Source organism: Rhinatrema bivittatum, chromosome 9 (assembly GCF_901001135.1).
Source record: "Rhinatrema bivittatum chromosome 9, aRhiBiv1.1, whole genome shotgun sequence".
Taxonomy (NCBI): Eukaryota; Metazoa; Chordata; class Amphibia; order Gymnophiona; family Rhinatrematidae; genus Rhinatrema; species Rhinatrema bivittatum.
In genome coordinates, this window is record NC_042623.1 from 186,077,984 (window position 1) to 186,105,182 (window position 27,199).

Genomic DNA, 27,199 nt, shown 5'->3' on the forward strand with positions numbered 1-27,199 from the left:
CTGTTGCAACATGTGATGGGTGTGGGCCTGGCCTTCAGAAAGCCACGAATAAACCATTACAATATTGCAAACTTCGCATACCAAGAATAGCACTGACTGCCAGCACTCACACTACAACCCTACCAACAAAAAGGCAACACTGCAAATATTGCATCGGGCTCTAAAACACCAATATGCCTCCTATTTAGGAAAAAAAAAACAAGCCAGGCTGCCTAAAATACCTGAAAATAAAAAAAAAAATCCATGTACCTAAAAGTATTCTACAAAAGCTTTTAAAACTACGTAAATCCCTTCTTCGGATGTCAGATCAGAGACAGTCACATCTAAAGACAGGTCCTGTGTTGTCTAAATAACTCATGTACAATATTTTTGGATAATACTTACATAGGTCCAATAAAAGCTATCACAGCCTGCCAAAATAGTTACTCCAAGTGACAAATCTGCCATATCAAAACACCACTAATTCCCAGGACTCAAACAGCAACAGCCCTACCCAGGAAAGAGCAGCACTGCAAACATTAAACCATTACCCCTCCTATTGAAAACAAAACAAGACAGACTGCTGTAGATTCCTCACCTCAGTCACACACACACAGAATAGACAGACTGTACCAAGGACAAAATAAGAGACCAACAAACAACAAAATAAAGAAATATAACCATCAATCATAAAAGTAAAACCATACTCATAAAAAGAATCAATATTTAAAAACTGATGAGTAGAACATCCAATAATTAAAACCTCATTAAAAAAAAGTTTATAAAAAGTCCCAAAATATCAATATAATATTTGAAAACAGCAAACATATCAAATAAGGTCCAAAAATAAAAATAAGGATTTAAGAAATCTCCAGATCTTCATATCTGGGATGTTTAGATTTCCAGTCGCTCTGAGATTGTTGTGGATTGAGGGAGGCAGAGCTATATAAACTTTATCCTCTCTCTCTCTCTCTCTCGCACACACACACACACACACACACACACATGCACACACACACACGCACACACACACACACACACACACACACACTCTATCTCTCTCTCACATACATCCACCGGCTCTCCCCTCCACCCACAGGTAGTCATCCATCCACATCCACACACTGGCAGTCACACATACACACACTCAGGCTCTCATCCCCCCCCCCCCCCCCACACACACACACACACTCTCACCCACAAAAACACAGGATCTCACCTACCACAGGTTCTTAACCTCCCCCTCACAGCACCCACCCACACATATGCAGTCACACATACACTGCCATCCCCATATATAGCATCTCACCCAGCCACACACCCAAACACTCTTAACCCTCACATACACACAGCCTCTCACCCACATATACACAGGCAGTCACCTACGTACACCCAAACCCTGCTTCTCAAACCCCCATACCCACACCCACACCCTCAGCCAGGTACACACACACAGGCATAAGAACATAAGATATGCCATACCAAGAACATAAGATATGGTCATACCAAGGGTCCATCAAGCCCAGTATCCAGTTTCCAACAGTGGCCAGTCCAAGTCACAAGTGCCTGGCAAGTACCCACACATTAAATACATCTCAAACTATTATTGCTTTTTAATTAATAGCAGTTTATAGACTTTTCCTCTAGGAACTTATCCAAATCTTTTTTAAACCCAGTTACACTAACTGTTGTAACCACATCCTCTAGCAATGAATTCCAGAGCTTAACTATATGTAGTTGAAAAATTTTTTCTTTGATTTGTTTTAAATGAGCTACTTGCTAACTTCATGAAGTGTCCCCTGGTCCTTCTATTATCTGAGAGAGTAAATAACCAATTTACATTAACTTGTTCAAGTCCTTTCATGATTTTGAAGACCAGAGTCATACAGGAAGCCCTGCAGAACCTGTATCAATGCTGACTCCTCGTGCAGGGCCTCAGCTATAGAACCAGAGTCATACAGGAAGCCCTGACAGAACCTTCATCCTCCTGACTCCTCGTACAGCGCCTAAGGTATAGCACCAGAATCATACTGGAAGCCCAGACAGAAGGTTCATCCTCCTGACTCCTCCTGCAGAGCGTCAACTATAGTACCAGAGTCATACAGGGAGTTCCTGACAGAACCTGCATCCTCCTGACTCCTCATACAGCGCCTCAGGTATAGCTCCAGAATCATACAGGAAGTTTCTGACAGAACCTGCATCCTCCTGACTCCTCCTGCAGAACCTCAATTATAGCACCAGGCACCCCATAAGAAATGGAAACAATACCATGAAACATTGCATTCAGCAAGCAATAAGAAGATAATATTTACAACATCTATGTTTTAATTGTACTAAAATTAGACCTAGCAACTGAATGCACAGATATTTGAGATGCTTAATTATGCTTACTTCACAAACATACACACATTGGGGCGGATTTTAAAAGGAGCGCGAATAGCCTACTTTTGCTTGCGCTCCAGGCGCAAACAAAAGTACGCTGGATTTTAGTAGATACGCGCGGAGCCGCGCGTATCTGCTAAAAACCTGGATCGGCGCACGCAAGGCTATGGATTTTGTATAGCCGGCGCGCGCCAAGCCGCGCAGCCTACCCCCGTTCCCTCCAAGGCCGCTCCGAAATCAGAGCGGCCTCGGAGGGAATCCTCTAACGCCCTCCCCTCACCTTCCCCTCCCTTCCTCTACCTAACCCACCCGCCCGGCCCTGTCTACACCCCCCCCTTACCTTTGTTGGGGGATTTACGCCTCCCAGAGGGAGGCGTAAATCCCCGCACGCCAGCGGGCCTCCTGTGCGCCGGGCCGCGACCTGGGGGCGGGTACTGAGGGCACGGCCACGCCCCCGGACCGCCCCGGGCCGTAGCCACGCCCCGTACCCGCCCCCAAAATGCTGCCGACACGCCCCCGAAACGCCGCGACAACCGGGCCCGCCCCCGACACGCCCCCCTCGGAGAACCCCGGGACTTACGTGAGTCCCGGGGCTCTGCGCTCGCCGGTAGGCCTATGTAAAATAGGCTTCCCGGCGCGCAGGGCCCTGCTCGCCTAAATCCGCCCGGTTTTGGGCACTAGGGAAGTGGAAAACATTTATAGTGAAAGTGAACAATGGATTTCAGGCCTTTGTGGAAACATTTGCACAAATTTCAGGCCTTTGTGGAAACATTTGCACAAATTTTTTTCTGCACAGAATTTGATGGAAACACTTTTAACAAAGCAGGTGGCATTCTCCAATCTTCAGTTTTCTTTATGTATGAAATACCAGCAAAACACTGCAGCCCTGACAAGGTTCCCCATTTTCTCTTTTTGTGTGGAAATTCGTCAAAGTCACTGCACGTTAAGTTTTGCTGAATAAATCATCTTCAATAGTCATTCGGTTAAACTGCAGAAATAAAATGTATACTTGGGTATAATGTTTGCGCATATTTTGCTGTCTTGAAAGTTTCCCCACATTATTCTACAGGATAATGTAATTTTGTACGCTGCCGACATTATTTATTTATGTGTTTTATATACCGTCAGTCCATGGGAACATCACCAGTTCATCATGGTGTATATCATTGACATCTTCTCATTGACTCAGCTACAGCTTTACATCTGGTTTCTTCTGCTCTTTCAGACGCAATGAATCTTGCATCTGTAGCAGAAGTAAGGCTAAGGCAAGGGATATTGGCGGGTTTCAGAAAGACGCTGTACTGGATTACCTGTGAATCCCTCCTTACAAACACATCTATAGCTCCCATCAGTGTTCGAGCAGGTCGCATTGGCTGAGCATGGGCTACTCTGGCATTTGTCAAGGTCTTGGCAAATTGTTCCATTACCTGCAGAGGAAAAATGAGAAAAATATATGGACGTAATATGAAACACTGTGACTACCTTATAGTCCACGAATAGTGTACATTTTAGGTTGGGGAAAGGGGTGGGAAGGTCAGGTTAGGGGGGAAGGGAACGGGGGAAGGCAGCGCGGCTCGGCACGCGTCGACTCCCTGATTGCACGGGCAAGTCATAAAATCGGGTGTCCATGTGCGGGCGCCAGGTAGCGTGCGCACTCCTTTTAAAATCTACCCCAATATGCACAACATGCAATCACAACATACGCGCTCCAGGCAACTAAAGCGGAATAAAATGGACGCTCGTATGAGCTCCTGGTGCAATTGTGGCTGCGCAGCCACGTCTCCTGGGCGCCCGATGCATTTGAGTTTTAGGGATGTGAATTCTTCCCTAGTGTGTCCTTTTTAATACAGAAGCTCATTTACATATTACATCGGGCGCCCAGGAGACGAGGCTCTGCACGCGTTAGGAAACTGGGTGCTCAATGCAAGCACCCGTTTTACCACGTATCTCATTGCATCAGCCTGTTAGATGCAGGCTGATGCAATGAGATACGTGTGGGATACATGAGAGAGGGAAACGTGGGATACGTGAGAGAGGGAAATATTAACAGTACCTAAATGTAATCCACTTTGAAGAGCCAAAAAGTTATAGCTTTCTGTGATCTTGTACGTTTGAAACATAATGAATCTTGTAACTTTAATAAAAGTTAGTTTGAGGCAAGGGATATTGGCGTGTTTCAAAAAGACGCTGTACTGGATTACCTGTGAATCCCTCCTTACAAACACATCTATAGCTCCCATCAGTGTTCGAGCAGGTCGCATTGGCTGAGCAAGGGCTACTCTGGCATTCATCAAGGTCTTGGCAAAATGTTCCATTACCTGCAGAGGAAAAATGAGACATAACAGGAGATTTTAACCTACATATTGACGCTTCTCCTCCAACCGTCCAATGTTCCTTATCCCTACATATCTTTCATTCACTGGGCTGCTCTCACATCATTCACTCTCCCACACACAAGGTACGCCACACCTTTGACCTGGTTTTTCTTTAAACAACTCAATCACCTCCTTTTCTTCTCAAAGCTCAGAGATTTCCCCTGTTCCATGGTCAGACCATTCTCTCATTAAATTCTGGATGCCAATTTCGGCAGATACATCTTCTTCCCCAAAGCTCGCCACTGCTCCTCCATGCCGAGGCCGTATTGATATTACTCAGTTGCAAGAATCCATTTTGCCGTTTCTCTCAGAGCTATGTCTTGATAATGTTTCAGATGCCTTCTGTTATTGTATCTCTTCTTTGAATTCTGTACTTGACAATTTATCCTCACTAAAAAAAAACCCTTCAATCTATGTACACAGAAATCACCCCATGGCTACAATCAATTGCAGTTAAGGTTAATGCCAGAAAGTCACTGAGAAAAGCTGAAAGTTTTTGGAAAAAAAGCCCCTTCCTTGAACAGTGCTCATGCATTCAGAAAACATCTTTCTGAATTTCAGACCTGTACTGATCTCGCAATGAAAGAACACGTTTCAAAAGTAATCCGCGATGTTGGTTACCACCCTAAGGCTTTACTCAACATTGCTAAGCGCCTTACTAATCCCAGTACCATATCCAAGACACCTCTGAACGCTCCAAGTGCCCAGTCTTTCTCAATCTTTTTTCAATTAAAAGTTGAGAAAATCTTATGTCCTTCTCCGCTGTGCCCCCCCCCCCCCCCCCCCAGGTGTTCTTCTTCCTGGAAGAATTTCGAGGTTGTTTCCTCTTTGGAAGTTGAAAACTTCATTGCCAATTTGAATGATACAATTTGTGCTCTTTTTCATTGCCCAGCTTCACTTCTCAAATCCTCCAAGAGCATGTTAACAAACTCATTAACCTCTTTCTAGCCGAGGGTACTGTTTCATCACCTCTCAAGAAAGCTGTTGTGCATCCAATTTTGAAAATGTCATCACTGGATTTTTCTGACCGAACAACTATTGACGCATATCGTCTACCTATTTTACCAAAGTTCTTGAATCAGCAGTATCACAGTTAACTGATAACTTTGAGAAATATAAAGTGTTCGACCCCTATCAATACAGTTTTTGTCATTCACTCAGCACTGAAATTCTTCTCTCACTCACTGGCTTCCTCAGATGAGAGCTTGATAATGGTCAACAGTATTCTAATATCTCTTGACATAACCACTGCCTTTGACACGATCGATCACAACATTCTTATCTACTGTTTAAAAGAATCTGGTGTTTCAGGGAAAGTCCTCACCTGGTTTGCCTCTTATCTCCCTGACAGAACTCATCATATCATATTTCAAAACACTCTTTCAGATCTATCTATTGTCAAATCTGGTTTTCCACAAGGTTCCACTCTCTCTGCTACTTTGTTCAATATATATTTGGTTCCAATCTGCAAAATTTTGTCTACCTTAACAAATTGTTATAAACTCTATGCCAACGATATACAGTTTGTTCTCAGAGTTCATCCTACCTTGCAGGAAACTCATGAGCTTCTTAACATCTGTTTTTCGACCATCAAAAAATGGTTAAATTTCATTAAACTTTCCATTAAAATGTCTGAAACTGAATTCATTGACATTCATAGTCCTTACTCCTCTCTCACTGATAAGTCTATAACTCTTGATAATCTTTCTTTTTCCATTTAAACTCAAATCAAACATGTCATTTCCCAAGGATTCTACAAAGTCCGAGTTCTCTCAGGTGTCAAAAAACTCCTTCACCCTCCCAATTTTCATACAGTTCTACAAGCTTCAATTTTTCCCATCATAGATGACTGCAATAGCTTATATACTGGGAGCCCATCCACAATTCTCCATTCTCTCCAGTTGCTTTTGAATTCAGCGGCCAGGTTAATATCAGGCCTGAGAAGGAATGATCACATCACCCCCACACTGACCGAGCTCCATTGGTTACTGATTCAAGAGTGGATCAAATATAAAACAGAAATGTTAATCTTCAAACTTTTAAGAACATAAGAACATGCCATACTGGGTCAGACCAAAGGTCCATCAAGCCCAGCATCCTGTTTCCAACATAAGAACCTAGCAAGTACCCCAAAACTAAGTCTATTCCATGTTACCGTTGCTAGTATTAGCAGTGACTATTTTCTAAGTCTACTTAATTAATAGCAGGTAATGGCCTTCTCCTCCAAAACTTATCCAATCCTTTTTTAAAACACAGCTATATACACATTCATGTGTTTGGGCCAATGCAATTTTAAAATTTTATCAACCCTCCAAAATTCTGTGTTCCTCTCAAAGAGGACGTCTGGAGATTCCTTCCCCTAAAATTGCACGATTACATATTACATGTGAATGTCCTTTCTCAGTTGCAGGACATACTTTCTGGAACTTGCTACCTATCAATCTTACAGTGTGACTGCGTAAAAGATTTCAGAAAACAAATTAAAACTGTTCTTTGTAAGTTAGCCTATTTTTAGATGTTTTTATTTGTTTGTATTAATTTTCTGACTTTAATTTATCAGTTCTGATAAAATTTATATGTTATTTTTTTTTCTGTCAATATTATTAAAGTTTTTAATTTTATGTCAAATTTTATGTTCATTGTATTTTTTAAGTTTTTATTCTTGAATACTTTTGCTTTATAATTATGTATGTTAATATGTTCACTGCCTGGGCCTTTTTGTGTTAGATGATTCACAAATTTTAATAAGTGTAAATGTAAATGTAGATTGTAATGGTGACTATCTTGTAGGCCACTTATAAGTGTTTTATTAGTCAATATGATGGGAAATGTTTTTGCCTCAGGTCTGCAAAATTTCAGCATCATGCAAGTAACTGAATATCTGGAGACAGCTGATCTTCATAGCATTTTATTTCATGCTGCAAAAATACAATGCCCAGTTTGGTTCTGGAGATATTCAGCTCATTTGTTTTGTTTTTCACTTTTGCAGAAGCAAAGCTTTTGTGATTTTTTTCTCATTGAAGTGCAGTGAAATGGCACCAGAAGACTCTCCATGTCTTCCACTTTTCTCCCTTTCTCCTATTTTTCATTCACTGTATCAAGTTGCTCACTGATTACAAGAAAATTGGTTCTTACCTGCTAATTTTCATTCCTGTAGTACCAGAGATAGGTCCAGACTTCTGGGTTTTGCCTCCCTGCCAGCAGATGGAGACAGAGAAATTTTTCTGACACTGTACATAACCCAGTATGCCAGATACAGTCCCTCAGTATTGAACTGTACCCAAGCCACAAAGTTGAGCACAACTAACAAAACTCCTCTCAAACAAACAGGAGGGTGGTGAAATCAATCAACCGGAAAACTCAGACTGAAAGATAAGGTCAACTGCTTGAGCAAAATAACTTTCTGCCAACTCTGCAGTTCATCAGAACAAGCAACTGACTCTCCCAATCTCAATGGGTGGGACTCTGGATTGATCTGCGATACTACAGGAATGAAAATCAGCAGGTAAGAACCAATTTTCTTTTCCCTGTACGTACCCAGATCAGTCCAGACTACTGGGATGTACCTAGGCTCCCCTAAACTGGATGGGATCTGGAGAATACCGCTCACAGAACACTCTCATCAAAACCCCCTGAAGCTGGAACCTTGAATCCAAGCGGTAGTGTCTTGTGAAAGTGCAGAGCGACATCCAAGTCACTACCCTGCAAATTTCCAGAGGCGAAACCAGCTAAGTCCCAGTCCAAGAGGCCACCTGAGCCTGCATTGAATGAGTTCTCAAACCTTCAGATACGATTCGATCCTTTGAATATATGTGGATGCAATCGCATCTTCGCTACTGAGTAATCAGAGCTTTAGAAGCTTGACACCCCTTCTTTGGGCCACTCCACAGAACCAAAAGGCAATCCGGCTTACGGAACTCGTTAGTGACTTTCAGATATCTCAAAAGAGTCTGCTTTACATCCAGACATTTAAGATCTCGCTCATGAGGCTCAGGATTGTCTAAATTTTGAAAAGCCAGAAGTTCTACCATATAATTAATGTGGAACACTGACACTAACTTAGGAAAAAAAAGATGGAACCATGCACAATGAAACTCCGGACTCTGAGATCTGCAAAATGGATCCCGACAGGTCAAAGACAGGAGCTCTGAGATTCTACACGCCGAACGGATAGAAACCAGGAACACTACTTTAACAGTCAATTTAAAGTTGCTCTTCTAAGTGGCTCAAAAGGAGCCTAACATAGTGCTTTAAGAACCAAATTCAAGTTCCATGATGGACATGTCTTCCTTACTGGAGGCTGTAAATCCTTCGTGCCCCAAAGAAAACATACCACATCTGGGTGTCCTGACAGAGAATACCCCTGCACTTTTCGAGAAGACTGCTCAGAGCTGCCACTTGCACCTTCAGGGAATTAAAGGCTAACTCCTTGACTAATCCATCCTGAAGAAAAGAGAAAACATGAGATACAGAAGCCTGAATAGGGTGAATGCCAAAAGCCACACACCAGGAATCAAATACCTTCCAAACCCTTACATACGCCAACATGTGGTAACCATAACCACCGCTTCAGGATAGCTTTTCTTACTTAATCGCCTCCTCTCCAAAGCCAGGCTGTTAGACAAAAGTGATCCACCTGATCTGAAAATATCGGTCTCTGGCGAAGGAGATTCAACAAATGGGCGAACCTCAGTAGCCCATCTATGGCCATGTTAACTAGATCTGCAAAACAGGGGCAGTGTGGCCATTCTGATGTGACCAGCACCACTTCCCCTGGATGTTTGTCTATCCTTCTTAGCACCTTGCCTATCAGAGGCCATACAGCCGAATGCCCTGCGGCCAGGGCAGCATGAGGGCATCTACACCCTCCACTATGTATTCTCTCCGGTGGCTGTAAAATTGTGGTACCTTGGTATTTAGCCTGGTCGCCATCAAATCCATCTGAGATGAACCTCATCTGTTGCGAATGAGAGCCATAGCCTGTTCAGACAACTTCCATGCTCCAGGATTCAAAATCCTTCGACTTAGAAAATTGCACTTGACCAAGGGGATATTATGAATGTGTCTCGTCTGGGATGAGCAAAATCTAAAGCATATCAATCTCTTACCACTTCCAAGACCCACCAGTCCGTGGTAATTTTGGGCCACTCCTCGAAAAAGAGAGTCAGACGCCCTCCTAATGCCGGAACTGAAGAGTGGACCGGCCTTGCATCATTGCGAGGACTTAGAGGCTCCTGTATTTGCTCCAGAACTGTCTTGGGATGGCCTCCAACCACCTTGAAACGTCTGATTCTGAGATTGAGACCTCCCAGAGAACTGCTTCTGGGAGCCTGGACTGCCAAAATATTCTTTGATCTCTATACTTGCCCCGAGCCAGAAAAAACCTTCTGTAGCTTATGAACCTTGGACTCCCCCAAGTGTTTCATAATCTGTTCCAGGTCCTCTCCAAACAAGAGTTTCCCTTTAAAGGGAAGAGCCCCCAACTGCGACTTGAACCAAACATCTGCAGACCAATTCCGCAGCCACAACAGCCACCAAGCAGACACTGCCGACATCATGATCCTTGAAGAAGTCCAAATAAGATCATAAAAGGCATCTGCCCCATATGCCACCACAGCCTCCAAACATTCTGCTTTCTGGGCCACATCTCTTGAAGAGACCTGTGCTTCTTGCAACTTCTGGACCCAATGCAGGCAAGCCCTCTGTGTCAAACTGCTGCACACAGCAGCCTTTATAGCCAGGGCCGACACATCGAAGATACGCTTAAGGTGAAGCTCCAGCTTGCGATTCTGTATATCTCTCAAGGCGGCACCCACCACCAGATTCATGGTCTTTTTGGTTACCGTGGAGACTGAGGCATCTACAATGGGAAAAGCCAAGAGCTCTAGCATGCCCTCCAGCAAAGGGTATAGCTTCATAATAGCTGTGCCAACCCTTAATCCAGACTCTGGCGTTTCCCATTCCCGAAGAACTAGCTTATCACTGACTTGTAGAACGGGAAGTCCTTGGTTGGACCCAGCAGGCTGCCCAAAATGGGATCTGCTCCCTCCAAATCAGAGTCCTCCTGAGACATCTTGATTCCAAGTTCCTGAAGCACCTGCAGAATCAAGGGCCAAAGCTCTTCCTTGCGGAAGAGACGCATGGCCTTGGATCATCGCCTTCAGCTACAGGAACCTCTTTCCTGGTCCTCCGTGATTTCCATATTGGCCCCTGCACCTGCACCTGGGACAGGTGCTCTATTTGAGCATCCCTCCGGAACTTCCCCAGGAACCCCAGAACCATCAGAATCTCCCAGATCATTCATAGGCAAGGCAAAAAGGCCTAAAGCCCTGCGAACTCCATCCTGATGGACCTTCTTGGGAGGAACAGACTTCCTCAAGCACCGGTTTAGAGGTAGACCACATCCTAGAGCTGGCCTTAACCGCCCCTGCAGACTTTCGAGCCAATAGGCCTTGTGCATTAAAAGTACAAAGACTGCAGAAAAAGATAGGGATTCATCTGAATCTCGATCCAGGGGAACATCTCCCCCTTCCTCACAATCCTGATCTAGGGGAAAATCCATAAATTTGCCATCCTCCTGGCCCATGGAAACCTCAGGCAGTGTTGGGGAAAGCTTTGGAGGAGACCTCCCTTCCCCCATCGATACAGCTGCCAACCCCGCTGTGTGGCCCAAAATGGCCGCCGTTCCTGCGCTCAGCGAGAAAGAATGCTGCACCGGTTTTTGCAACCGAAATGTAGTGACCACTTTAGCACACATGGGGAGAGCCTCCAAAGTGCTTTCATCACCTGCAACGCACCCCGAACAAAGGCCCTTGTGATTCAGTGGGCCCGCAAACTCCCACATGCGCGGCAGGAACAGCCGCGCCCCATAGCCACTGAAACGATCACCGCGCGCCAAGCAATGGAAGCCAAGCTGGAAATCAGGCAGACCAGAGAATCAAGCAGTAAGAAATAAAACAGGCTAAAAAAGGACGTCAGCCACCTCTGCAACACACCTGCTCTTGTATAAGGTTCCTTTCGGGGTTATTTTTGCTTTAGGTTTTTTTTTTATTTAAAGAGCCAGCACTTAACCCAAAAAAGGCAATAATACTTCCCTGCTACAGAGCTGACAGCTGGTCTTACTGCTACCTTATGGGGGATAAGGGATCTGGACCACCAGATGTCCACCTTCGGCACTCCTGGATGAATTTGCAGAAGGGTCACCAACCCCCTGTTTGTCTGCCTCAAACCAGGGGGGGGGGGGAATAACTCCACCAGGACCTTGCAACCCTCTGGGAAGAAAAAAAACACACGTCTTTCTGTAATTTATTTATATTTTTCAAATTTTCAGTTTTCGATTTAATCTCTCAGACTGCGGATTTTGCACCATCTACCATCTGCAGGCGACAGAGAAATACTGAGGGACTGCAGGTGGCACACTGGGTTATGCACAGTGTCTGTGAAACTTTCTCTGTCTCCATCTCCTGGCAGGGAGGCAAAACCAAAGAGTCTGGACTGATCTGAGTACGTACAGGGAAGGAGCATTTTCTAAGCGCACTTCCAGGTGTTTTTTGCCATATTGTGCTGGCAGGTGCTTTATTTGGAATGACCTGCAGGCTGTATGCTAATATTACTCTGTATGCAGTGTGCAATAATGTTATATCCCAGATATATGTTGTTAAGCTACCCGGCCAGCCTACTGAGATCAAAATATTGCTGCAAGAAAGTCATGAATGGAACAGCAAGCAACGGAGAGGAAATCGATACGGGGCCCTGTCTATAAGAGAAAAGACTGAGCAATGACCCAGGCTCACACATTTTACACGGCAGATAAGGAACTCTTGGCCCGCTTTGTTTACTTTTTCTAAATTCTAATTTTTCTAAAATTCAAGCAGATTTAAATACTTTCCATGTACAACAGCAATCCTGAATACGAGGAGAAAAAAAAAGGGGGTGATCTGTAATAGCCATCCCTCTGATGGCTAAAATTATGGAGAAAATCGTCAACAAACAGCTATCGGACTACCTTGAGGAAAATCACATTCTGTCCCCCGCACAACATGGATTTCGGAAGATGTTCAGCACAGAAACCCTTCTGATTTCCCTGGCCGACAACATCCTTATAAACATGGAAAAAGGTCAATCTTACCTTCTAATACTTCTCGATCTATCTGCTGCCTTCGATACGGTGAACCATGCTATTCTCCTAGAACGACTAACAGATATTGGCATCAAGGGATCAGCACTCAATTGGTTCACCTCCTTCTTGTCCAACAGACGCTATAAAGTCAAGATTAACAACAAAGCATCCCCTGCTGTCCACTCCAACATGGGTGTCCCTCAGGGATCCTCCCTATCACCAACCCTCTTCAATATCTATCTACTTCCGCTATGCCACCTTCTTTCTAAACTTAATCTCTCCCATTACCTTTACGCAGATGACGTCCAGATAATCATGCCCATCACAGAATCACTGCAAAAATCCATTAATCACTGGAACAACTGTCTAAAAGCAATTAACCACCTTCTCACTTCTCTCAACTTAGTTTTGAAAACCAACAAGACGGAGATCCTCATCCTCTCCCAAGACAACATTGACACCCACCTTACCTTACCAATCATCTCACATCCAACCATACCAACACTCAATCACTCCCCTTATGTCAGAGACTTAGGTGTCACTCTAGACAACCAGCTCAACCTTAGAAAGTTCGTGAACGCCACTACTAAGGAGTGCTTCTTCAAACTTCAAGTCCTCAGAAACCTAAAACCTCTCCTTCACTTCCAAGACTTCAGACTGGTACTTCAATCAATCATACTCTCAAAACTGGACTATTGCAACTCCCTGCTTCTCGGGCTACCAGCTAACCACACTAAACCCCTTCAAATGGTTCAAAATTCTGCAGCCAGGCTCCTCACCAACACCAAAAAAAGGGAACACATCACCCCTACCCTTCAGAGCCTACACTGGCTCCACATTAAATTCAGAATCCTCTTCAAGGTACTCACAGTCATCCACAAAGCTATTCACAACCTCACCACTCTCCACACTGCCTCCCAACTAAAACCACATACTTCATCCAGACCAATCAGAACTGCCTACCAAGACACCTTGTATGCCCCACAAGCCAAAACTTCACTTAGAAAACGCGCCATCTCAACAGCTGGTCCACACCAATGGAATGCATTAGCCCCCGACCTGAGACGAGAACCCTGCCCCACTGTCTTCAAAAAGAGACTGAAAACATGGCTTTTTAGCCAAGCCTTTCAAGACACCTAACCTCCCTTGCCTTCAACCTATCTCTCACTAGCAAATCCTACCTCTAGTCACTCTCTCTCCTCCCCCTTCACCTTACTCCCATCTTTCCCATCCCCTCCCTCCGGCCAGACACTGCATTCCCTTTATTGCCTTCTCTTTCCCACCTTCTACCTTCTCCTCCTCCCTCTACCTTCCCACCTTCTACCTTCTCCTCCTTCCTCCTTCCCCTGAGCTTATTTATGCCATATTGATGTTTTTATATTGTTTAATGTAATCTCGGTTATTATGAGTTTCATGTGCTTTTAGATGTTAAAATGAGTCTCTAGAGTTTTAGGTTACGTTTAGTGTTTCTACTGTTAACTGGCCTCATTGTTCCATGTACTGCCTCAGAGCGAAGTTAAAGTTTCATTGTAAACCGATATGATTTCTACTTTTACAGGAATGTCGGTATAGAAAAAATAAAAATAAATAAATGAATAAAATAATAAGCCTGGGCTACCTTCTTCTCCATCTGGTTTTCATTCCCCAGCTATTCCACCCACCATGCCTTCATTTCTGTCATATTGTCAACAATTGTAACTTTATTAGATATCTCCATTATCTGCTGGCTCTGATTTTGATAGACAGAGCAATAGGAGAATCACCCTTCTCATTTTTCATTACAACTTTGTTCCCCCTCTGACGATCCCGTGCAGTGGGAAGGTAAGCGGGTTCCCCCCCTACTGAAAACGCAGCTTCTCTTTCTGACCTGCCAGGCACGGCACCTCCACGGCATCACTTACGGCTAGTGAAATCGCCTCCGGTCGACAGAGTTTCGGGTGCTCGGCGGACCAGGTGCCCCTAGGCCCGTGCTTACTGTGCGTAATTGGAAATCCGGCCCCAGGTGCATGTTTGCAACACATAAGCATGCTTACGTTTTCTTCGGAGTCTGATTCAATGAGCTTTTTTTTTTTTTTTTTCCTATAGACACAGCTTTAGTGAACCGGCACGTTTCTCCACTTAAAACTGAGACTTTACCAATGTTTCTTTTACTTTCATGCTCTGCACACATTCTTTGTGCTAATCTGTGTACCATGCCCATGTCCTAAAATTGCTGAAAAATAATAAGTCACGTGTAAAAGAAGTGAGCAAAAGTGGATAAGGATAAAGTGCATTTTCAGCCTTTCATTATAAGCAAAGAAAAAGAAAAGTGAAACAAATATGAAGTGGGTGAAAAGTAAAGTTCAAATTATCTTTTGATCAAAAGTAAAAATAAATGTAAAAATATTAATTTGCTGAGTTCAGCATTAGGTACAAAACCAGTTTGCTGGCTCTGTTTTGAAACAGTGCATCATTTGGTCAAGGTTTCCATTTCCAGTAGTTGCTGGCATGGAAAGTTCCACAGAAATAAAATGTGGCAAGAAAGATTTTTTTTTTGTTTCATGGAGGAAAGGGTTTGTTTATTTCTGCGGGGGGGGGGGGGGGGGGGGGGATTCGTTTCAAGAAACAGAAGTTGGTATTTCCGAAATGAATAAAACCAAAACAGATCCAAATTTCGGCCTGGATTTTTTTTTTTTGTTTGTTTTAAAACCAAGCGGCCAAGCAGATTTGGGGGCATTTTCAAGAAACATACATTTTTTCATGCAGGGCTGGGGGTTTGGCACCAGGTGCCTTCATTCACAGTTTCCTGGGGATTTCCCCCTGTTTTATAGTCCCTCCCTACTTAGCCCAGACATTGCAGCACTGCTACTTGGCCAGAGGGAAGAGACCCATAGCTCTCTTCGAAACCCAGTAACGTGCATCCTGACTCTCACCACTAGATGCTACTGTTGAGTAATGCCAGAGACTGCCTCCCCACATGGGCAGCATCCCCAGTCCCAGCCGATTTTGGAAGCAGAAGATGGGCACAGGACTTGCACTGAGGTGCTCCTCACAGCAGCGCACAGCGATACCACTGAGTCACTGCGCTGAGCCACATTATTCCTTTTTAAATAAAAAATGCTCACAGGGTGAACCTTTGAAAACAAAATCCTTAAAGAGCAATCTCCACGGTAAGAGAGAATGTGTACAAGTCGGCCAATTTCAATATCCAGATTGCAATCTAATATTTATTTTAATAAACACCCACTAGGCTGGCCCACCAGCTTAGGAGCAGGGCAGAGGGGCAGTGCTGTGCTCTGCCATACAGAAGGTCCCCAATTTTATTACCAAATTGGGCCTTCCTCTCCCTGATGAGTAGGGTTGCCAACTGGCTCCAGATTTTCAGGACATATTGATCCAGTCCTGGTTTTATTCTCCTTCATGCAGGTGCTTTATAGTCTTGCTTTTCTTAGCGTACGCATTAGGGAAATCAGAATAAGTCCCAGAATGCAATGGGGTAAAACCTGGACTGGATCAACCTGTCCTGAATATCTGGATCCAGACCCTACTGATCAGCCAGGGCAGGGGATGGCTGCAGAGGGCAACATTCACAGCCCCCTGGGGTTGGGTGGAATGATGTGGCTATCGCTCAGGGGTTCCGGGTCCATGGCTGCGGGGGTTCTGAAGGAGGCCTGGTGCAAGCCTGATGTCTGAGCAAAAGGGTCTCACTGCAATGAGCAGCGAGGGTATGCTGGGGAGGAGAGAGGGCTGTAGAATAGGGCAATAACCCCCAGGTAGCTATATATGAGGGCTCATGGCACCAGGATGGCAGCCCTGGAGTTACCAAGGAGCAGGAGGAACTTGCTGGATAAAACATAAATACGTCCCACAGATAAACGCAGCTCTGAGGGTAGTATTGGGCATTTAAAGAGTGGGCTTGATTTTGAAATGCTCCATTTCTGCCTTGAGTTTCTCTTAACCCATTATGGTCCCGGTGTCCTATTTAGAGGGCGGCTTCTTTAAAAAACGCGGGCCATACTGGGTTCACCTCATCAGGTGATGCACTGCAGCGTGGAACACTCACCAGTGAAGCCCACGTTGCAGCTGCAGCTGTAGTTGGGGGCTGTGTTGCTGCAGGTAGCATGAGGAGAGCAGGAGCTGTTCTGCAAACATTCGTTTATATCTGTCAAACAGAAGCGGAAGAGAAAAAAATCAAACCTGCCAGACGCTCAAAGATATCAACTTCCCCCTCCCCCCCTCCCCTAACAAGTCAATGGGTAAACATCATTGTCATTATTTCCATATTGTTCAGATGGACAAACTGAAGTGGAGGGCAGCGAGCTGCCCAACAAGGATCAGAGAAGGTTAGTGGCGCCTGAAACGAATGGTCTGGGTTGCATCAGGTAAGTGACTGAAGTCCTGAGCTCATGGCAAAGTCAACGACTCCGGCTCTAGTCCAGTCTCTGAGTGACACAGTATTGATGAGCTGCCCTCAACTGCAGGATTTTAAGAATAATCAGATTACTGCTAGCAACACTTGAATGATCTCCAAAACCTGCAGAAGCCCTCAGCTCCATCTGCTCTGCCCCCTCCTTGGCAGGTAGTTTTAATATGCTCCGTGCTTTCTGCAATCTTTCCAAGGGGAAGGCCACTTTCTCCTGGAGGCAGGAACTTGGGAGAAAACACGTTTTGGTTTTTTTTTGCATATTTCAGGCAAACGTTTCCAGCCTGATGCCCGGAGGCGGGAGTCTTGAGCTGGACCGCGACGGCGGTACGGAGCGTGAGACGTTCCCCCCCGCCACAACGTGTCAAATGCATTCGCTTCCGTACCTGAACAGTGCAGCCCATCGCCCGTCAGACCCGCAGGACAGGGCCCGCAGCCGGTGCTGGCGTTGCAGGGCACGCCCGGGAAGCAGCCTTGAACGCAGGGATCGGGTGCGGCCTGACAGAATTCCCCCGAGTAATCATCCTTGCAGCTGCACGCAGCAACCTGTCAAGATTTGAAACCGGCGTCATTGCCCACTCCTGAAATCAGTCACTAATTGATTATAACGCACGACTGGTCGATTGTTTTGGTTTTACAGTTCTGGGTCGGTTTATACTGCAAATAATTTGTAGCTATTCTGCCAGTTTGCACCATCACACTTAGATTGAGCTCAGTTTAGGCATTTGCAGATCCAGATACACTGATTTTTTTTTTTTGCACGGTGCAATTAAACGAGTGAATTTATTCAAATAACATATGTCGGTGGGTCATTAAAATGTATTTTTTCAAATTATTCCTGCACACTGGTCGTCCCCTCCAAATTTGTTTTGTGGGTTCTTCCGAAGGTCCATGCAGATGTTGACGAGGACCTTGATGGGGACAAAACTTGACTTAACACAACTGTTAGAGCAGGGAGGCCACACACCCCCCCCCCCCTTCACTCCCCTCTGACTCCACCCGTAGAAATAAGCTGGCGAAATGGAGAACGACGCGTCGCTTCAAACTGCAGGCACCGCGGCCGGCTTTATTTTCAGGAATATCCAGCCAGCCATGGATGAGAAGGCGGGACATCATCTTTATTGGCCAAGTCAGCAAAGTTACCGCCACTGAGCGCCAGACTGATCAGCCCGTTATCCTCCATTTTTTTTCCTTCTTCTTCTTCTTAGCCGTAAGGGGAGGGCTGGTTTCTTTCAGACAGGCCCGATATCAAAGCTCTAATATCCGTCGGGCAAGAAATGCGCCGTCGCATTCCCTCTAGCATTACTCACGCCTCCCTGTGGTCTCGGACCCTTTTCGCCACTCCCCGGTCACCGCACCTACTCGTGAGATCACCCCCCACACACACACACTCGTGCTCCTACTCTGCACCTCTCATAGGGGGAAAACACCTCTCTCCCCACCCAGCCCCCCCCCCCCCGGCCTCTCCATTTCATCACCCTGGTAAGCTCCTGGGAGCGAGGGGGGGGGGGTCTCACTGTGCTGGTTCCTCTCGGCGCCAACCCTGGGGCATTCCCACTTTTGCCCATTCCTGACCTTCCCTTCCTTGCTGCCTGGTAGTTCCCCTAAGGACCTCCCACCCCGCAGGCTGAGGACTCGTCCAATCACGTAGCTGGAGGTCCCCAATTCCCACCCTAGACGGGCAAGGGCAGGGGGGAGTAAAACGGAAAAAAGTCACCAAAATCCCACCCTTTTATACGTCCTGCTTCGACCCGGGCCACTCAATCAGGAAATCCCAACACTTTAAGGAAACAGACGCCCATTTTCCCCATACCGAATGCTGACACACGCCTAAAAATGTCAGCCAGTCTTATTGCGTGCGCAAACATTTAACATTTCCCCAAACCAGGCACACTGATAACTCCCAGGGCCTCCCCCACCCAGAGCCTTCCGTGCACCCACCCGGCTCTCAAAGGGGTCCCCCTATATTCCTATGAACCAGACAAAAAGATAAGCCTCAACATGGGTTTAGGGTGTGACTGTGGCCATTAGATGCTCTCCCAGCTGCAGTGATAAGTGGAAACCACCATTGCAAGGTAATATTTACAGGCCCCCAAAAGTGATCTGTGTGTGTGAGGGGCTGTGCGTCCCCTGCAGTATCTGCAGCTTTAGCCCTCAGGATACAATCTCTTATCAGGCGCCACATGTTACAGACTTTAGTCAGATATTAACCTCCTGTTTGCCTTATCTCTGTGCCTTGGCTGTACTGTAAGCTCCACGGAGCAGGGACTAACGAATCTAATGAAGTGGATTCTTGGTCATCAAAAGCTCAATGCCTCAGTAAATCAGTCTATAAGGTGCTACACCCCCACCTCTGTGCCACGTTTATCCCGTCTGTGTTCCCGTACAGCGCCCGCAGCTGGGCACCGAAGGGTTTTGCTGATAGCTTAGACCAAATTTCCTCCTAGCATGGCTCCCACAGAGTGAGTGGGGGTGGAGGGTCTGAGCTCTGACAGTATAGCGCGGCCGAAGTATACTCACGTATAGCGAGGACTCGTTCGTCCTGACGGTGTTACTGTAATTGCACTCGAGAATGCTCCTGCACCTGCACAAGGTGAACGTGGGCTGGAAGACAGACGATAGATTGCTGGAATCCACCGCCTCGATCTGCACGGTGAAGGCACTCGCGCTGGTCGGGGTCCAAACCAGGTGTCCGTTTTCTACGCAGGTGAGAGAACGGCGGGGTTAGGCACAAGGAAAGAGGACACGAGGGCTCATCATTACCAGGTGTGCGACTGGGACAAATCTGTAGAGACAGCCGGTCCTTCAGCACAAATATATTTATACAGGAGGCTGCCCCACAGTGCTTCAGAATAAATTATACAGAGTTACAAAGAGCACACAAGCTAGGTGGACGCCTCGGGCAAAGGTTACAAGGAACATTAGCGAGAGGAATGGCATTTGAACCCGGTGCCCTGGCTCCCACCCAGGTACTCTGACCGCTAGGGGTCCTCCTTCTCCCACTCACCGCCCCCCATAAGACACCGTCACTTTCCGTTTGCCTCCTTCCCTCTTTGCTTATGTCTGGAACCGGCAGAAGCCATAAAACAAGAGAGTTTGTAGACCGGCCCAGCTCTGAGCAATGCCCACTGCACAAGGTAAATATGAAAAAAAAAAACAAAACCAATGCATCTCTAGTGCTGCCCAGCCTGGGGGAGGGGCTCCATCTAGTGCTGGACAGCAGGGAGGGCAGGAAGAGATTCTCTCAGCATGACTCTAGCGCTGAGAGAAATGTTTCCCGGAAGGGATTCAGCCATTCGGAGGCTCTTCTCGTTTTCAGGACATTGAGCCGGATAAATTGATCTGTCTGAAATGTTTCCTCCTCTGCCCACAGCTTTCAGCAGATTTAAAAGACGCATTCCCCGGGGGAGGACTGCTGTTATAGTCAGGGAAGTAAAGCAGCAGGAGGGTATTTAATTTTTCAATGCGCGTGCACCATTATGCCCCTGTCCGGTCACCCAGACAAACATCGGGTGCAAAGGCCGCACTTTTCGGCGGACGGCTTCCCTTAGATAATCAACTGCAATGTGCATGGGCTAGAAATGTCCCTGGCTCTGTGCAGAAATTGGCTTCTCTAAGGTGCAGAGTTCCTAGTGACCTATAGGTCCTGTAGAAAGTTGAGTTTCCCACAGCCTGTGTGTGTAAGGAGGATGTGAAAATGAGGTTGTAGCTGAATCTCAGAGACTGCATCATTTCCTTCTGACATCTAAAAACGTATGATTTGCCATACTGGGTCATATCAAGGGTCCATCAAGCCCAGTATCCTGCTTCCGACAGTGGCTAATCCAGGTCATAAGTTCCTGGCAGGATCCCAAACAGTAAATAGATCCCATGCTGCTGCTGCACAGTGATAAGTAGTGGCTATTTTCATAAGTCTGCTTGGTTAATAACAGTTTATTTACTTCTCCTCCGGGAATTTGTCCAAAACTTTTTTAAACCCAGCTACGCTAACTGCCTTAGCCACATCCTCCAGTTATGAATTCCAGAGCTTAATTGTGCATCGATTGAAAAAAACATTTCTCCGATTTCTTTTGAATGTGTTACTAACTTTATGCTATGCCCCCTAGTCTTTGTATTTTGTGAAAAAGTAAGTAACCCATGTAATTCCATTCATGGATGTATAGACCTCTATCATATCCCCCCCTCAGCCATCTCTTTTCCAAGCTGAACAGACCGAACCTCTTCAGCCTTTCCTCATAGGGGAGCAGTTCCATCCCCTTTATCATTTTGGTTGCCCTTCTCTGTACCTTCTCCATCGCAACTATATCTTTTTTGAGAATGGGTTCAAGAACTGCACACAGTACTCTAGGTGCAGCCTCACCATGGAGCGATACCGAGGCATTATGACATTCGCAGATATATTCTCCATTCCTTTCCTAATAATCCCTAAAATTCTGTTTGCTTTTTTGACCACCGCCACACACTGAACTGAAAATTTCAAAGTATCGTTCACTATGACGCCTAGGTTCTTTTCCTGGGCGGTAACTGCTAATATGGAACCTAACATCGTGTAACTACAGTGTGGGTTACTTTTCTCCATCTGTATCACTTTGTACTTGTCCGCATTACATTTCATCTGCTATTTAAATACCAAGTCTTCCAGCCTCGCAAAATGCTCCTTCAATTTATCACAATCTGTTTGTGATTTATTTAACTACTCTGAATAATTTAGTATCATCTGCAAATTTGATTATCTCACTCGTCGTATTCCTTTCCAGATCATTTATAAATATATTGAAAAGTAAGGGTCCCAATACAGATCCCTGAGGCACTCCACTGTTTACCCTTTACCTCTGAGAAAACTGACCATTTAGTCCTAATCTCTGTTTCCTGTCTTTTAACCAGTTTGCAATCCACGAAAGGACATCGCCTCCTATCCTGTGACTTTTAGTTTTCTTAGAAGCCTCGCATGAGTGACTTTGTCAAACGCCTTCTGAAAATCCAAATCCACTGGCTTTTCATTATCCACATGTTTATTAACTCCTTCAAAACAATGTAGCAGATTGTTGAGGCAAGACTTCCCTTGGGTAAATCCGTGCCGGCTGTGTCCCATTAAACCATGTCTGTCTGTATGCTCTGTGATTTTGATCTTTAGAACAGTTTCCACTATTTTTCCCAGCACTGAAGTCAGACTCACTGGTCTATAGTTTCTCAAATCACCCCGGGAGCTCATTTTATTTATTTTTTTCAGTTCAAATCTATTTATTGAAGTAGTGCTAGCAGTAAAACATACAGAATAGGGAATATAACAGCATCAGGCACCAATATATATAAGCAATGCACAGAAAGTCATCAATACCAATGGGGCACGCCTCATGATACTGAAGCCCTTTTTAAATATCAGGATTACACTGGCTACCCTCCAGTCTATAGGCATGGTGGATGATCCCAATGATAAGTTACACATTACGAGTAACTGATCCTCATTTTCATATTTTAGTTCTTTCAGAACTCTGGGATGTATACCATCTGGTCCAGGTGATTTGCTACTCTAATTTATCAATCTACTTTATTATATCTTCCAGTTTCACATTGATTTGTATCAGCTCCTCTGAATCATCCCCATTGGAAATAGTTTCTGTCACAGGATTCTTCCCAACATCCTCTTCAGTAAATAATGAAACAAAGAATTCATTCAGTCTTTCTGCAATGGCCTTATCTTCCCTAAGTACTCCTTTAACCCTTCAATCATCTAATGGTGCAACTGATTCCCTCACAGGTTTCCTGCTTCAGATACTTTTTATTTTAAAGTCTTTACCTTTAAGGGCAGCCTGTTTCCAAATTTTCTTTTAGCACATCTTTTCAATATTTTACATCTATTGTAACTTGCGAATCCTTGTGCTTTTTCCTATTTTCTTCAGTTGGTTCTTTTTTCCAATTTTTGAAAAAAGTTCTTTAGACTAGAATAGCCTCTTTCTCCTCACCTTTTAGACATGCTGGCAGTCGTTTGGTCTTCCTTACACTTTTTTTTAATCTGTGAAATAGATCTGGCCTGGGCTTCTAAGATGGAATTTTTAAACAATGACCATGCCTGACGTAAACTCTTAACCTTTATAACTGCACCCTTCAGTTTTTTCCTATTTTCATTTTATCAAAGTCTCCCTTTTGAAAGTTTAATGCTAGAGTTGTAGATTTACTTAATGTCCTCCCTGTCATATGATCGTTGTTGCTGAGCAGCTCCACCACGTTACCTCTTGTACCAAAACCTGCGTTCCATTAAAAATTAAGTCTAAAATGGATCCCCCCCTCATTGGTTCCCAGACCAACTACTCCCTCTGCTATACATCACAGTCCCTTACACCCAAAGACACATCCATTATTTATCATTTTAATATGCAGCACCTTCCCTATCAGCCCAGCCGAAAAAAGCATCCAAAAGGACCTGTATACATAAGAATATAAGAAATGCCATACTGGGTCAGAGCAAGGGTCCATCAAGCTCAGCATCCTGTTTCCAACAGTAACCAATCCAAATCACAAGTACCTAGCAAGTACCCAAACATTAGATAGATCACAAGCTACTACTGCTTATTAATTACCATAATAGCAGTTTATGGATTTTTCCCCTAGGAACTTATCTAAACCTTTATTAAACCCAGTTACACTAACTGCTGTAACCACATCCTCTGGCAATGAATTCCAGAGCTTAACTATGCACTGAGTGAAAAAGAATTTTCCTTGATTTGTTTTAAATGAGGTACTTGCTAACTTCATGGAATGCCCCCTGGTCCTTCTATTATCTGAGAGAGTAAATAATCGATTTATATTAACTTGTTCATGCCTTTCATGATTTTGTAGACTTCTATCATATCCCCCCTCTAGTTGTCTCTTCTCCAAACTGAACAGCCCTAACTTCTTTAGCCTTTCCTCATAGGGGAGCCGTTCCATGCCCCTTTTCATTTTGGTCGCCCTTCTCTTCACTTTCCCCAGTGCAGCTATATCCTTCTTGAGATGTGGTGACCAGAATTGCCCACAGTATTCATGGAGCGATACAGAGGCATTATATCCTCCGATATATTGGTCATTCCCTTCCTAATAAGTCCTAACATTCTGTTTGCTTTTTGGATTGCCACAGCACTCTGAGCCAATGATTTCAATGAATTAACCACTATGACGCCTAGATCTCTTTCCAGGGTGGTAACTCTAAGATAGAACCTAACTTTGTGTAACTACAGCAAGAGGTATTTTTCCCTATATGCATCACTTTGCACTTGTCCATGTTAAATTTATTCTACTGTTTGGAAGCCCAATCTTCCAGACTCGCAAGGTCCTTCTGCAATTCATCACAATCCGCTTGAGATTTAACTACTGTACATAATTTTGTGTCATCCGCAAATTTGATCACCTCACTCATTGTCCCCCTTTCCAGCACTGGTCCAAGTACAGATCCCTGAGGCACTCAGCTGTTTACCTTTTTCCACTGTGAAAACTGACCATTTAATCCTATTCTCTGTTTCCTGCCTTGTAACCAGCTTGTAATCCACAAAAGGACATCACCTCATATCCCATGACTTTTTAGTTTTCTTAGAAGCCTCTCATGCAGGGCTTTGTCAAACACCTTCTGAAAATCCAAATACACCACATCTACTGGTTCACCTTTGTCCACATGTTTATTAACCCCTTCAAAAAAATGTAGGAGATTTGTGAGGCAAGACTTCCCTTGGGCAAATCCATGCTGGCTGAGTCCATCAAACCATGTTTATCTAAATATTTTGTGATTTTATTCTTTATAACAGTTTCCATGAGTTTTCCTGGCACTGAAGTCTGGCTCAACGGTCTATAGTTTCCCGGATCGCCCCTGTTTAAATATAGGGGTTACATTGGCCATTTTCCAATCTTCAGGTACATTGGATGATTTTAATGATTGGTTACAAATTAATTGAAATAGGTCTGAAATTTCATTTTTTAGTTCCTTCAGAACTCTGGGGTGTATACCATCTGGTCGAGGTGATTTACTACTCTTCAGTTTGTCAATCAGGCTACCACATTTTCCAGGTTCATTATGATTTGGTTCAGTCCATCTGAATCATTACCCATGAAAACCTTCTCCAGAATGGATATCTCTCCAACATCCTCTTCAGTGAACACCGAAGCAAAGAAATTGTTTAATCTTTCTGCAATGGCCTTATCTTCTTTAAATGTCCCTTTAACCCCTCAATCATCTAACGGTCCAACCAACTTCCTCGCAGGCTTTCTGCTTCGGATATATTTTAAAAAGTTTGATTTGTGAGTTTTTGCCTCTATGGCCAACTTCTTTTCAGATATCTCTCTTAGCCTGTCTTATCAATGTCTTACATTTAACTTGCCAATGCTTATGCTTTATCCTATTTTCTTCTGATGGATCCTTCTTCCAATTTTTGAATAGCTAAAATAGCCTCTTTCACCTCTCCTTTTAACCATGCCGGTAATCGTTTTGCCTTCCTTCCACTTTTCTTAATGAGTGGAATACACCTGGACTATGCTTCTAGGATGGTATTTTTTAACAATGTCCATGACTATTGCACACTTTTACCTTTGTAGCTGCACCTTTCAGTTTTTTCTATTTTTCTCATTTTATCAAAGTTTCCCTTTTGAAAGTTTAGCATGAGAGCATGGATTTACTTAGTCCCCCTTCCAGTCATTAATTCAAATTTGATCATATTATGATCACTATTGCCAAGCGGCCCCACCACCGTTACCTCTCTCACCAAATTCTGTGCTCCACTGAGAATTAGATCTAAAATTGCTCCCTCTCTTGTCAGTTCCTGAACCAATTGCTCCATAAAAATGTAATTTATTCCATCCAGGAACTTTATGTCTCTAGCGTGTCCCGATGATACATTTACGCAGCCAATATTGGGGTAATTGAAATCCCCCATTATTACCGCACTACCAGTTTGGTTAGCTTCCCTAATTTCTCTTAGCATTTAACTCTGTCTCACTATTATGACCAGGTAGTATACTATCACTATACACTTCTCCAGCATACAAGTGATTGCTTACCAGTTACATTGAGGTCTAGAGATGTGTACGCAGTAAATCTGATGCCCGTTCCATTGGCACTGTACTGGGCCTCCACTTTCTGGAATATGTAAGCCATGATGGAGCTGTTACCACTTATAGCAGGCGGGTAAGAATCTGAAACACAGAACACGATTTTTGTTTCTAATGAGACCCTGTTCCTGTCTGTTAATCTAAATAAACATGCCTGTGATTAAATTCCAGACTCCCTGTCCCCTGCTAACAAAGGCAATACCATGCACTAGTTACCTATTATAAATCAATCTTTTAATGTTAACCAGTCACTGGGCTCGGTCAGTCATTATTTCATGCACTTTGAACCAGTCACCAAAGGACTCTGTCATGCTAGATGTGCCATCATTTTGTTTCATTTCAATTAGTGCACACGAAAATACAATGGCATAAAATAAAATGAAAAAACAAAACAAAACACAAATGACACATGAATAAGCCCAATAGGAAACAAAAAAAAAAAATCAATCATTTTACCTGCACGTCCCCGCACAACATAACAAGCAGAGCGTGCTTACTGACCGACTGGCAGATATCAATTGGAAAAGGAATTTGGGAGCTCAGTGGAGAGAACGAGGAAGCAAGCAGAAAAAAAGATCTGTGGGCTGTGCGCTATGGCTGAAGGGAGACCCAAGAAGAGAGAGACTGCAGGAAAAGGTTAAAACAAAAAAGAGTTACGAGAACAGGCGGCATCTTCATCCCACTTACTGAGGGTGGTGTTCACTCCCTGGAAGTCACTAGCAATCCTCTCGGTTTGTAAGCCAAGGGAGATGTTTCCGGTGCTCATGGCATCGTAGACGCAGTCCAGTCTATTGCTGCAGGCGGTGGCGAACATCTCATACTGAGTGGCGTTTCCGGACTGCAGGTCGGACAAAAACGCTGGTACAAAGG

At 44.5% G+C, this 27,199-nt stretch overlaps 1 protein-coding gene across 1 annotated transcript in view; it reads right to left on the minus strand.

Moving 5' to 3' along the window:
* Nucleotides 1–27,199, minus strand: part of MUC4 (mucin 4, cell surface associated) — a 102,025-nt gene that overhangs the window by 42,927 nt on the left and 31,899 nt on the right. The window contains exons 15-20 of the mRNA XM_029616199.1: nucleotides 27,017–27,199; nucleotides 26,279–26,413; nucleotides 19,778–19,956; nucleotides 17,644–17,803; nucleotides 16,898–16,996; nucleotides 4,563–4,679 (exon numbers count right to left, since the gene is read on the minus strand). The exon at nucleotides 27,017–27,199 is cut by the window's right edge and continues 66 nt beyond it. Coding sequence (XP_029472059.1) covers nucleotides 4,563–4,679; nucleotides 16,898–16,996; nucleotides 17,644–17,803; nucleotides 19,778–19,956; nucleotides 26,279–26,413; nucleotides 27,017–27,199 — 873 coding nt within the window. The remainder of the gene's footprint in view (nucleotides 1–4,562; nucleotides 4,680–16,897; nucleotides 16,997–17,643; nucleotides 17,804–19,777; nucleotides 19,957–26,278; nucleotides 26,414–27,016) is intronic.